This window comes from Episyrphus balteatus, chromosome 3 (genome assembly GCF_945859705.1).
Source record: "Episyrphus balteatus chromosome 3, idEpiBalt1.1, whole genome shotgun sequence".
NCBI classification, from domain to species: domain Eukaryota; kingdom Metazoa; phylum Arthropoda; class Insecta; order Diptera; family Syrphidae; genus Episyrphus; species Episyrphus balteatus.
In genome coordinates this window covers 9,183,133-9,197,069 of record NC_079136.1, presented here as the reverse complement: position 1 = coordinate 9,197,069, position 13,937 = coordinate 9,183,133, and the positions used below count along the sequence as shown (strand labels likewise).

The 13,937-nt window shown below is 30.0% G+C and overlaps 2 protein-coding genes across 2 annotated transcripts; both read left to right on the top strand.

Moving 5' to 3' along the window:
- Positions 1-787: 787 nt before the first annotated feature.
- LOC129916629 (probable cytochrome P450 9f2) lies at positions 788-7,780 on the top strand. Its single transcript, XM_055996679.1, has 4 exons — positions 788-996; positions 6,223-6,715; positions 6,775-7,432; positions 7,498-7,780. Exons 1-4 carry the CDS (start codon positions 794-796, stop codon positions 7,665-7,667), a joined length of 1,524 nt encoding a protein of 507 aa, XP_055852654.1. The 5' UTR covers positions 788-793; the 3' UTR covers positions 7,668-7,780.
- A 1,885-nt stretch (positions 7,781-9,665) lies between these two features.
- On the top strand, positions 9,666-11,819 carry LOC129916626 (probable cytochrome P450 9f2). The gene is made up of 4 exons (XM_055996677.1): positions 9,666-9,987; positions 10,316-10,808; positions 10,872-11,535; positions 11,603-11,819. The coding sequence occupies exons 1-4, from the start codon at positions 9,785-9,787 to the stop codon at positions 11,770-11,772; spliced, it is 1,530 nt and encodes a 509-aa protein (XP_055852652.1). The 5' UTR covers positions 9,666-9,784; the 3' UTR covers positions 11,773-11,819.
- The last annotated feature ends 2,118 nt before the right edge of the window (positions 11,820-13,937 follow it).

The window sequence follows — 13,937 nt, the reverse complement described above, 5'->3', positions numbered from 1 at the left end:
GTTTAAATAAAATCGGTTCAGTATTCATCAAAATATAGGTAAATAACTAAAATGTCAGTTTTTGCAAAAAATGGCTATATTTCCACTATCCGAATTTTTTGAAAAAAAAAAAAAAAAAAATAAAAATGCAGTTTAGTTAGAATGTCTTCGAATATTGCTCTCACCAAATTTAATCGTAATGGTTAGAGACGTTTTCGAGAACAGTGCAATAACTCGAAACAATTTTATGGGAGCTACAAGTTTTAGGTGAGGTATTAAAAAACAAAAAAAAAAAAAAAAAAAATAAACAAAAACAACCTTCAAAATTACGAAAAAATCATCTGTACCAAATTTCAAGAAAATCCATCCAACCGTTTAGGCTGCAACTACATGTACCTAATAATGGACGCACCGACATGCACAGACGCACAGACTAACGGACGTCATGTCATGACCAAACCCACTTTTTTGAACTTCTTCAACTTTTTGACACGAAACCAATACCTGCCCTATAGAGCAAGTAAAAAGAATTTTACCATATTAGGAAATTCTCTCTCTCATATAACTCTAAATGTATATACAATTTTTTATCTTTTTATTGAATGGTCTAATCTCATCACACTTGAGCTTTGTATTCGAAGTACCCATGCTCTTCTAGTATAAAAAAGCTCAAGTTTTGCTCAAAATTTCAGTATTAAATTAATAATTGTCTGCAGTGGTTCTGTGAAAAAGAATATTAGTTCTCTTTGTTTCGGAAGTTTGTTTGTTTTGTCGTTATTGTTGTTGTTTATTTATCAGTTACTACAATTTTACTATGTTCATCGAGTTCATAATATTGTTGGGCTTAGCAGCATTTATCTTCTACAAATGGTCAACTGCGGGTTTTGATTTGTTTGAAAAGATCGGTCTGCCATATGACAAGCCTTATCCTCTAATTGGCAATCAAAAAGATATTGTTTTTAAGAAGTGTTCCATGTTTGATAATATTATCAAATTTTATAAGCAGTTTAATACGAGGTTAGTTCTTTTTTTTTCCAAATTTTATTTAAATTTAAGTTTAGTCAGTGTTTTATCTCGATTTAACACATTATTACACTTCGCGTCACTTGAATAGAAACAACAATTTTTCTTTAGAAAATAGCGATTGGCGCTTCGGTGAGGTTACTTAGTAGATTTTTGGTTTTGCATTTTCAAAGAAGAACTTTTAACAAACAATGTTGAAAAACAAAAAACCCAAAACAGAAACCGTATGGCTACTAGTTGCGTTTTTTCGCATTACTTCACAAAAAACAGTGTTTTTTTTTGCGTCACTTGAATAGAAACAAGCTCTTAAAATAGATAAAAATGATGAAAAATCATGGACAACACTAATTTTAGTAAAGCAGTATTAAACTTTGACATTATTTGTACATTATAACCAATTATGGGCTACGAGCTACCATTAGGCATCACAGAAAATGCATAAATAGCAGCTAACATTGGAAATGCACTTGCACTATGCAAAATCGCGAAAGATATTGGAAAATTTGCCAAATTTGTATGAGCATATTTTTAAAATATCGTAAACTAGTGATTGAATAAAAAAATAAGACAGGTGAGACCCAAATCAAGAGCAGAGAAAAAAATAATTTTAAAACTAGCTGCAATAATTTCCTTCACTTTGTCGCTAAAATCGGTCAAAAACGTGGTGTTAGTGCGATGGTAATGTGTTGGTTTGTTCCATCATGGAAGTTATAAAAAGTGCACAACATTTAAAAAGCCTCAAAATGCAAAATAACAACATTTTAAGTTCTACTAAGATTACAAAAAAGTTAACTATTTTATAGTTGCATTCGAACTGAAAAGAAGTGAGGTAAAGAGTGTTTTTTTAAAGAAAAACATACCAACTCAGATGGACCACGTTAATATTAGTCCTATTTCATTGGTTTATGAAAGGATAACTTTTATCGCATCGCCACCAAAGGGCACTAAAATGTGTTATAGTAATACGCTTTGTTTTTATGATGTGCAATAGCAAATTGAAGCTTCACGCTTCGAAAAAAGATGCAAACTTTTACAAAGAAATAATGGAAGAAGCTCTTGGGAAGTTTAGGAACGTGGAAAAACAACCCTCTTATAGAGATTGCACAAGAAAAAACCAGAAAAAACAACGCAATAGAAACAAAACAGATGCATTCCGGATGAAAACGAAAGTTTATTTCACTTATTCAAACCTTAAATTGTAGAAAATGTCATTTTCTTAATTTGTAAGAAGTTACCAAACACTTTTATCACTTTCTCCAATTAGGTCCACGATTGTATACAGTACAAGTGCATTTTCAATATTAGCTGCTATGTATGCATTTTCTGTGATGCCTAATGGTAGCTCGTAGCCCATAATTGGTTATAATGTGCAAATAATGTCAAAGTTTAATAATGCTTTACTAAAATTAGTGTTGTCCATGATTTTTAATCATTTTTATCTAATTTAAGAGCTTGTTTCTATTCAAGTGACGCAAAAAAACACTGTTTTTTGTGAAGTAATGAGAAAAAACGCAACTAGTAGCCATACGGTTTCTGGTTTTGGGTTTTTTGTTTTTACAACATTGTTTGTTAAAAGTTCCTCTTTGAAAATGCAAAACCAAAAATCTACTAAGTTACCTCACCGAAACGCCAATCGCTATTTTCTAAAGAAAAATTGTTGTTTCTATTCAAGTGACGCGTAGTGTATATAGTTATAATAAAAAAAAATTATAAATCAATCCAAAAGCAATAATTTCTTAATTTCCCTGTTTGAAAATAATAAGGAATTGAAATCAGTTAGTGTTATCGAAAAAAATCCCAAAATAAAAAAAAAAAAAAAAAAAAAATACCGGCTCTTGGTGCATATTGCCTGAGTACAAGTGGATTCACAAATTTCAATTTAACAAAAGTCAAAATCTGAAGACATTAAAAATCATATTTAGAGAAAAACAAACATCCCATCTAACCAATTCAGATGCTATCGCGCTTATAGTGGGACGAGTACATATTAAAAACGGAAAAATATAATATCTCCTGTTTTATGACTGAAATTTTATTATTTTGCATGTTATAATATTAAACACTTAATATTTACATATGTTGTTAACTTAAAAATACATGAAATACATAAGCACCAGCAAATGCCCAGCCCAGCTTTACTCGAAATAAAAGAGTTCAGCAACGAACTTTTTTTTTTTGTGACTCAACAAAATTTGCAAAACCCATATACAAAATATACGAGTATCTCTTTCACACAATGAATCTCCTCCTTCTATATATTTGTAATGTTTGTATTTTTTTTTTCATTGTGAGCGTTTTCATGAGTTAATTTAACATTAATTGTGTTTTGTGTACAAGAATGTCAAATTATCCACAAGTGAAATTGTTTTCTTGTTCACTTGACCACAAATGTGCTGTGCAAAAATAGTTTTCTTTTTAATGCATTTTCTTTCCAATACAAAACACAAAAACAAAAATGAATACTTTGCATTAAAAAAATAGGTTATTGCAATTAAACAATTTTCTGTATGAAAAATAATAAGAAAAACCAATGAAAAATTTGTGCATTTAATATATTTTTTTAATATTCGTTGAAATTCTTACAATTTTGACTATTTTACATATTAGCTAATTCAACTGACGAAGGTTTCTAAATCCACGGGTCAAAAATTAATAATGAACTTTTGACTCACTTGGGTACAAGTCCACAAATCAATTATGAAATTCATAACCCACCCAAGTGTGTGTCAAGAATCCTCAAAAAATTGAGCTAGAACTCTCTCATTTCTAAAAGGATGTTGATAAAAGGTAATTTTTTTTAAAAACTTATTCTTAATCATCCATATCTTGAGTTGCAGATTTTTAACATTTTTTGATTGTTTGCGTGAATTTCATATGTATTTTTTCTTAATGCACCTCTGTTTACCCTAAAAACATTTCAAATTTCTTAAGATCCTGAATATTCAATTTTTTAAATTAAATTTTCTCCGAAATAATATTTTTTTTTTCACCTCTATGACTTAGGTAGGTACCATAATAAGCAAGGAAGCGTTGTCGAAAAAAACTCAAAAACATGAACTTTAAAGCGTGGCAACCCTTGACAGGATGTCGCCAGGCAACCCTTTTTTTGACACTATAACTATGAGGGTAGGTCGTTCTATGGCGGGATCTTAGACTATAATAATTTATAAGCAATTTCGCAAAAAAGGCAATGACCGTGTTCTTCCTAAAATCAATAACGATTATTGCGAAAGAATTTTTGAATCTTAAATAATTTACTATATGCAATCATTATCTACTATCTGTGGAAAGTGAATTATAATCTAACAATTTATAAATGTAAAAAACAAAAACAAACAGATGGCATTCCTACCTAATGAGTCACGATATCATATCAGTCTTCGGATCTTAAAGGAGTTAGCAACTTTTTTCCTAAACGTTTCCAATTCGTTAATTTAGATGATAGTAATTCAAAAATAACACTGGTCTGCAAGGAAATCCTCCTTTAAATAAAACTATACTTTTCTAAAAAATGTTTGTATGCTGATTCCGAATCCGAAGTCAGAATTGATCTAGCACTTCACGTTTTCTATAGATATTCCTGTTAGAAAATTTCAAAAACCCATTTTTTTGCTGTTTTCGAAGAAATATTTTGGTATAATGTAATTTGTTGCAATTAAAATTGTTATGCTTTATGAAAGAACTTATTTTTTTCTTTCAAATTCAGTTTTAATCTTCTCAATATCTCTTTTCTTCTCCGAGATATCTTAATTTAAGTAAGTTTAGTAGGTTTGGCATATCTTACAATAAAAAAACTGATCTCTTAAAATTAATATGTGGCGTTAACAATCAAAACGGGTCTAAATGCACTTTTTTCAATATATTGAGTGTGATATACAAAAATTTGCGCGTTTAAGAGAGCTATCGGATGGTGAAAAAAATTTGTTTCAAAACGATACCATTCTGAAGTTATTATTGTTTTTATTTTCAGTTTGGTTTCAAAACGAGCCTAAATATTATTTTTCTAATAATCAAAACGGGTCTATCTTTCGTACAAAATTATATTTATTTTCAAAACGGCTCTATTTTTCCCTTAAAAAAAATAAAATATCCTTTGATACTTTTTTCTAGTCAATCTTTTACAAAAAGCGTGAAACAATCACACAAAATTTACTGCGTTGAATTATCTTGAATATTTTAGAAACTACAGGTTTTTTAGCCCCTGTTTGATAATTAACGCCACATATATTTTGCTCCCTAGAACAAAAATATACTTTTCTTATGGACTTTAGTGTGCTGATTTTGAATCCGAACCCAAAAAATTTCGGTCAGCTCTGGTTTGTGAGGTATATTTAGTATTTTTTTTTTTTTAGATTTTCTAAGAAAAAACTTGATTTTGTGATGCGAATATCTCAAAATCCTCACGTGATAGAGTTTTTTTGACTTCGGATTCTAACTCAGCACATCAAAAAATATAAGAAAAGTATACTTTTGTTTCTAGGAGAAACAAATCTGAAGCTTTACAAGGCAGTTTATCGAATGGTTTATTACAAATAAGATATTTCTAAATAGATAAATAGTATATAAAATTACAAAACTCGTAAAAATTTTGTTTAATGTATTTTATTATGGTTTTCTTTACATAGGTATTTGACTTTTTAAATATAATGGGCGTTGATATTTTATCAATCATGTAGGATTTACTAAAAAGTGAAGGATTTCGATATTTCTGCTTTTTTTGTAAATCAGTATTTTAAAATATGAGTAAACATTAATGTAAAAGGACATATTTGGTGTCAATCGATATTCCATATTACGAGGAATAAGTCCTCTAAATTTGAGCTCAATGCTACAAATAGTTTTAATTTTGCACGAGTTCAAATGAATCTAAAAGGTTGATTTTTTAGAAACTACCCACATTTTTTAAAAATCATTTTTACAAAAATGGTACCTGATAGAATTTTTCTGTAATTTATGTACTTCTTGATAATAAGTTCAATTGCACTGATAGTTGTTTGAATATTGTACCTTTGTTCAAATTCATCAACTACAGAAACAATTGAAAATAGCTTAATCTATGATAATAGTTGACACACGACTTGATATACCTATACATGAAATTGCACCTAGTTTATTTTACAGAAATGTGTAATATTAGTTGCTATAAAATTAAATTAATTATTTAATTGATAAAACTGAGTTCTATCTTATGAATTAATTTTTGTGTACTTTTTTTTGCAGCTTATCTGGAATTTTTGACCAACGTACGCCAATCTTTATTGTTCGTGATCCGGCTTTGTGTAAACAAATCACTATCAAAGATTTCGATCACTTCGTCAATCATCGTACAGTTTTCACAGACAAAGATGACGGACTTTTTGGCAATGCCTTAGTGAACATGCATAACGAGAAATGGAAAAGCATGCGTTCCACACTAAGTCCCGTCTTTACAGGAAGTAAAATGCGTCAAATGTTTGTCCTGATCAATGAAGTTGCCGATGAATCGATGAAGTTCTTGAAGAAAGATGGAAAAACTGAGATTGATTTTAATATCAAGGACTATTTTACACGGTTTGCCAATGATGTTATTGCTTCGGCAGTATTTGGTCTGAAGATAAACTCGTTTGTTAACGAAGATAATGAATTTTATGCAATGGGCAAGAAAATTACACAATTCAGTTTTTGGCAGAATTTGAAGTTTATGTTGTTTACAAATTTCAAATATATTATGCGGGTGAGTAATGGGGAAAGTCTTATCTTCTATATTCTGAAGGTTTTATTTTATGTTTTAAGGCTTTAAAAATGACCCTTTTCGATGCCAAGGACACCAATTACTTTAAAAGTCTTGTATTGGACGCAATGAAATATCGTCAAGAGCATAATATTATGCGACCTGATATGATAAATATGATGATGGAGGCTAAAGGGATGTTCATTGACAAGAATGACGAAAAACCCATAGCCAAGGAATGGTCTGATGATGAGATTGTGGCACAATTTTTTATATTTTTCTTTGCCGGTTTCGAGACCACTTCATTATTAATGGCATTTGCTTCGCATGAACTAATGGTTAATCCTGATGTACAAGAGAAACTTCGACAAGAAATACAAGAAGTTAAAGAAAATCTCGATGGAAAGCCACTGACCTATGAAATTCTTCAAGGAATGAAGTACATGGATATGGTAATTTCGGAAACTCTTAGACGTTGGCCTCCAGCTGTTGCTACCGATCGGGAATGCACTAAAGATTTCCATTATAAGGACGATGAAATAGATGTGACAATAAAGGCTGGTCAACATCTTTGGATTCCAATAGTTGGTTATCATTTGGATGAGAAATACTTTCCTGATCCATTGAAATTCGATCCGGAAAGATTTAGTGATGAAAATAAGGCTAACATTGAACCATTTACTTATTTACCATTTGGAGTTGGACCTAGGATTTGTATTGGTAAGCACAAAACTCCTTTATACAAATGAATAATGGGAAAATAATATTTTTGTCTTTATTTATAGCTAACAGATTTGCATTGATGGAAGCTAAAGCTATGATGTTTTATCTAGTTGGAGAGTTCAAAATCAAACCATCATCAAAATCTACAATACCGATGGTTTTGAAAAAAGGAGGTTTCCAAATAGCACCAGAAAATGGTTTCTGGTCGAAGCTTGTTCCATTGAAATCTTAGTTACTAATATTCAAATGTGATAAGCCATATAATGTGGCCAATAGTATTTAATTAAGACTTTGTATTATGACAGAACTGAAATTAAAATAAAAACTCGAAAATTATGTCTTAAACTTTTTGCTTCAAACTTAATATTTATAGCGAGTGTCCAGCATGAACATAATGACTCACGTACAAAAGGGAAAGTATTTTAAAATTTGTCAATTTTCTGCATCGAGACTACGTGAAATAAGAAATCTTAATTCATTTTTTGGTCTGCTTAAGAAAACCAGAGAGCAAAATATTTGTTTTCAAAAATTAATCCAAAAAATAAAGCGTTTTTTTTTTGATAAATTTTATCAGAATATGAGAGAATTTCAAATTCGTAAAAATTTATAGATTTTGATAAAAGAACCTTTTTAGGTAGTATGAGTAATATGTTGAAAGTTTTTGGAACCATATTAACTGTTATCAATTCGAAACGAAATAAACATAAAAATGATAGCAGGAAAACCAGACCCGTAGCCCGTTTCGTTTACTATTGGAACTTTAACTACATGAAAAAATAAGCAAGTTCTAGTCGTGAATTTTATTTCTTATCTTAGTTTAACTAGATCATTGGTGGATTTGGCCATTTTCTGCAATTAGGGCCTCTATCCACCTCTCATTCAACTAGCTTAAGTTTTTAATCGAACTTATATAAACAACAGATCGGCTGGCAGGATTTTATTGAATATCAATTATAAGGATTTTGTTGTGGTTATTTTGAGAAGACAAAATCGGTATTCGATATTTTTTAATTTACTTTTATACAGGCTGTCCGGTAAAAAATGGATAACCCTAAAATGGCTGATAGCTAAACTTATGACTATACTAAAACCAAATAGAAAAATATTTAGAAAATATGAACTTTTTTTCGTTTAGTGTATTTTAAATTTCATCATCTTACGTTTTCGTTCACCACAACCACGAATGAATGAATTTTTTAAATATCTTTTATTTTATAATTTTCTACAATAATTGACTAAAACCACAAGCACTTAAAAATTTTTATAGCTGTTGCACTTCTTCTTTCAAAAAATATTGAAATTCGTTTTTTCAATGCAAAATGTAAAAAAAAAAATATTTTATGAAAAATTTTAAACACCTGTATTATAAAAAAAATCTATAGGAATGTAGGTGGCCAACTTTTTTAAAAATATGCGCTTCCAAAGGGGATTGCACAGTGGTAATATTTTTTTATCAAATCTAGAGTTACTAGGAAGTTATTGGTACCAAAGTGCAAAAAAGCCTATTAATTTAATAAATTATTTTCTTAAGTTTTTTCACATTGCTGCGACAAATGCATGGATTCCATCAGTTTTTTTGATCCATAAACAAAAATGTTATAACCGTTGAATAGTGGTTATAAAAAGTAATTTAACTTTATGAATCCTTTGTCTCTGCTTTATCTAAAACCTTCATCCCGAATTTCATCAGTGTAGCATGTTTTTCGAATGGGTTTCGGTTATATTTTACCAGTTGAAGTAAAAAAACAAGCACTCTTGTTTTTAATCGGCAATAACTTTTCTTTAAGCAATCGTATTGACTTTATATTTCTGTCATTAGATTCAACAGCAAAAAATACCTTAAAAACACGTGTTTTTTTTCAGTACTTTTTTGACCTTCAACCCTTCCCTCTTGTCCGCGAAAAAGCACGCTTCCACCCAACTTTTTTTTTTAATAGACTCTTTTTGCCAAGTTTTATGAGTTTTAAAATTATTTTTTTATTCTTGATTTTATGTAAGTACTATTTTACCTGTAACTAAAACAAAACATATTTCTAATAAGAAATAAGTTAAAATTCTTATGAAATTCCCCGTCAATCTCTAAATGTATACATTTTTATTATCTTTTTAATGAATGGTCACACTAATCACACTTGAGCTTTTTATTCTGATTACCTACTCTTCTAATATTAAAAAAGCTATATAAATCATTAAGAACTAAGTCAACTTGCTTACTGATGTTTAGCTAAACATTTCAGTATTAAATTAATAAATGTCCGAGGTGGTTTAGTGCAAGAAATCGAAAATTAATTCTGTTTGTTTCGGAAGGTTTTTGTTGTTGTATATTCTTCGGAACTATATAGTTTTATAATGTTCATCGAGTTCATAATTTTGCTAGGCTTAGCCGCATTTATCTTTTACAAATGGTCAACTGCAGGTTTTGACTATTTTAAAAAGATCGGTCTTCCTTATGACAAACCTTATCCTCTATTTGGCAGTCAAAAAGATATTGTTTTTAAAAAAAGTTCATTCACTGATAATATAAATAGGTGTTATAAACAATTTAATACAAGGTTAGTTTTTTTTTTTGATTTCATTAAAAGTTAAGATTATCTTGATGGCTTTCACTGATACAAATGTCGCACATGCAAGATTAGGTCTGGAAATGATGCGAAAAGTGTGATCTAATACTTGAATATATTAAGAAGACTTGTCAGTGTGATTTACAATGTAAACAAATGTGTAGAAAAAAGTTGTTTAGTATTCTATAAAAGCATTTAAAAACTTTCAAAGAAAAATGCATGCTTTTCCCCTTTCGTTGTGGGAGAAATATTTAAATCATATAAAACTGGGTTCGGTCTTGTGACTAATAAATGCATTTTTTTGTATCCTTTTTTACAGCATTGCTGGAGTCTTTGACCAACGTATCCCAACTTTCATTATTCGTGATCCGGCTTTGTTGAAACAAATCACTATCAAAGACTTCGATCACTTTGTCAATCATCGTACAATATTCACAGACAAAGATGGCGGACTTTTTGGCAATGCGTTATCAAACATGCAAAACGAGAAATGGAAAAGTATGCGTTCGACCTTGAGTCCAGTATTTACAGGCAGTAAAATGCGTCAAATGTTTGTCCTGATTAATGAAGTTGCTGATGAGTCGATGAAGTTTTTGAAAAAAGATGGACAAACTGAGATCGATTTCAATATCAAGGACTATTTTACACGGTTTACCAATGACGTTATAGCTTCGGCAGTATTTGGCTTGAAAGTTAACTCATTTGCGAATGAAGATAACGAGTTTTATGCTATGGGAAAGAAAGTTACGAAATTCAGCGCTTGGCAGAACTTGAAGTTTATGATGTTTACAAATTTTAAGTATATTATGAGGGTGAGTAATGGGGAAGTCTTATATGTATTTTAAAGGTCTTATTTTTATGTTTTCTGTTTAAAGGCTTTTAAAATCAAACTTTTTGATGAGAAAGACACCAATTACTTCACAAGTCTTGTAATGGACGCAATGAAATATCGTCAAGAGCATAAAATTATGCGACCTGATATGATTAATATGATGATGGAGGCTAAAGGTATGTCCATTGACAAGAAACCTGACGAAAAACCAGTAGTAGCTAAGGAATGGTCTGATGATGAAATTGTGGCACAGTTTTTCGTATTTTTCTTTGCCGGTTTTGAGCCGACTTCTGTATTGATGGCATTTGCTTCGCATGAACTAATGGTGAATCCTGATGTTCAGGAGAAACTTCGTCAAGAAATACAAGAAGTTAAAGAAAATCTCGATGGAAAGCCGCTGACTTATGAAATTCTCCAAGGAATGAAATACATGGATATGGTAATTTCAGAAACTCTTAGACGTTGGCCTCCAGCTGTTGTTACTGATCGACAATGTAATAAGGATTTCCATTATAAAGATGATGAAATAGATGTAACTATTAAAGCTGGTCAACATCTTTGGATTCCTATAGTTGGTTATCATTTGGATGAGAAATACTTTCCTGATCCATTGAAATTCGATCCGGAAAGATTTAGTGATGAAAATAAGGGTAACATTGAACCTTTTACTTATTTGCCATTTGGTGTTGGACCAAGAAATTGTATTGGTAAGAAGATTGTTTTACTAAATTTAAAAAAAAGGAGACAATTTTTTTTTTTTTTTTTTAATTGTAGCAAACAGATTTGCCCTCATGGAAGCCAAAGCTATGATGTTTTATCTAGTTGGAGAGTTCGAAATCAAACCATCACCAAAGTCTACAATTCCGATGGTTTTGCAAAAAGGAGGTTTCAATTTGGCACCAGAGAATGGATTTTGGGCAAAGCTTGTTCCTGTGAAATCTTAGATAAAGTGATAAGCCATAAAATGTGACTAAAAGTATTAAATAAAAGAATTTTAATTAATATAATAATTAATAAAATTAAATAAAGAATTTTTATATATGTATTAACGAAATTTGTATATTAAATATGAAATTTTAATAAAATCGAAAGTATTTTTCGTCTTTTCTTTTACATTTTTTTTGAACCTAAATACCTACTTAATTCCTAAATGTTTTGTTTGAAGATGAGCTTAGCTATACAAATCTGTCTTTAAAGGAGCCTATTAGGGGCAGATTTTTAGTTCCATAATTTTTGCATGTTCATCATACTTTAGAGAAATAGTCATTAAAAAAAAAAAAATTAATAATAAATTATTTAAAAAAAAGCATAAGAAAAATTTCAAACAAAATATGAAAATAAAATATGAAGCTATACCCATTTCCAAGATCGAACTCCTTTTAAATATTAGTTCAGCAAAATTTCTAACTTGTACGAGTAAACTGTTTTCAGAATTTGAACTTGAATCTACCATTTTGAATTAATTAAAATTGGCCAGCAATATTCTACAAATTGAAAGTGTACAAAATTTCATTATTTTTAGTCAAGAAACAGACATACCAGACATACAAATGATATTTGACAAAACAGAAAATCGGAATAATTCGGAATAGTTCTGAATAATTCGGACATAAATTTAACGAATACAAGCATATTATAAAACGCATCCATAATGACGGATTGTTTAGTTAAGTTCAGTTCTAACGCACTTTACGTACGTAAATAAGAAACCTGACTGCATGTTTAACTCTCTCCATTTGACAGAACTGAAAGTCCCTTTTCATTTATTTTGTACTCTAGCATCCATTTGCTTCCGTCTATTAAAGTTTGGCTTTAGCTTTGCCGAGGGTTATACTTCCTAATGAAGAAGAAATATATGTTTCAGAACACAAGATTGAAATTAGGGGATTCAGAAATGTTATGAATTAAGATGTTAGTAAAGTCTCTGATTGACTTAAGATGTCAAAAAATCTTTCCAATTTAGGATATTTTATTCTTCCCTGGCCCTATTATTTGTAGAGCTTTTTGAAACATTGAATTTTGAATGAAAGAAATTGTTGCCTATATTCAAGCGCCAACTTTAGGATGCGTTCATCAATATTTTTGGAGGGAACGTTTACATATCAATCTTTTGAGGGAGCGTGTTGAGTATTTGTTTCGGTGCTTGTATAAACAATTATTTGTGTACTAACTACTGCTACAATTTCTGGTAACGGAAACACAAAAACACATCGATAGAAGAACAAAAAGAAGTCGCTTGTCAATTTTTCGGCCATCGTAGTATCGTCTATTATAGCCCATTAGTTCAAATTTTTCAATATTAATTTTAAAGCCTCAACCAGGGAGAACTCAAACAGACGTCGTATGTTAGATTCAACTCTTTTGGCGAGTAGATATTGGGGATTTGATTTGACATATGAAGTTCTGACACTAAAATAACTTCTATAGGAGTATTACATAGTTTCATCAAGTAATAATGTTGTATTTCTTTTAAAATAGTTGTTAAATACCAAATGAATTTTGTATGACTTTTAGGACATGAAAAAGAATTTTCGCGCAGTTATATTAACTGGCAAAAATGTTTTTTATATATTTTGTCCAATTAAAAGCAAACTGTTTCCTATTGAACTTTAATTTTGTGGAACATGAATTTTCCGTTATTCGTTTAGTTTTTAAAATATTTACGAAAAAACAGAGATGAGAACCTTCACCAATCTCTTGCCTGAAATTCAATAGCTTAGAATAAAGAATTTGTTTACTCTTATTTTCCTTCAAAAAAGTGGCAAATCAGGAAAAGGGTTCTATGACAGGAATTGTTATAACTTTGGTGCTAAAAAAATCAATATCAGGGCCCTATTTCACCAATTACAAGTTACAAGTACAAATTTGTACAATGGAATTCTGTTTCACAAAGTACAAATAAGTAATTCACAAATTTGTGATTATCAAAAAAAAAAATTACAGCTAACTTTTGAAAACCACAAGTTTGTAGAATTACCGTTTCACCAAATATATTTTTTTCTTGTTAACAACAAGTTTATCTCACAAACTTGTAAGGCTCGTTGTAGTCTTAGCGGTGACCGTTGAGTTACTTAACTCATAACGACCGAGGTTAAAATTGGTTTCAAAT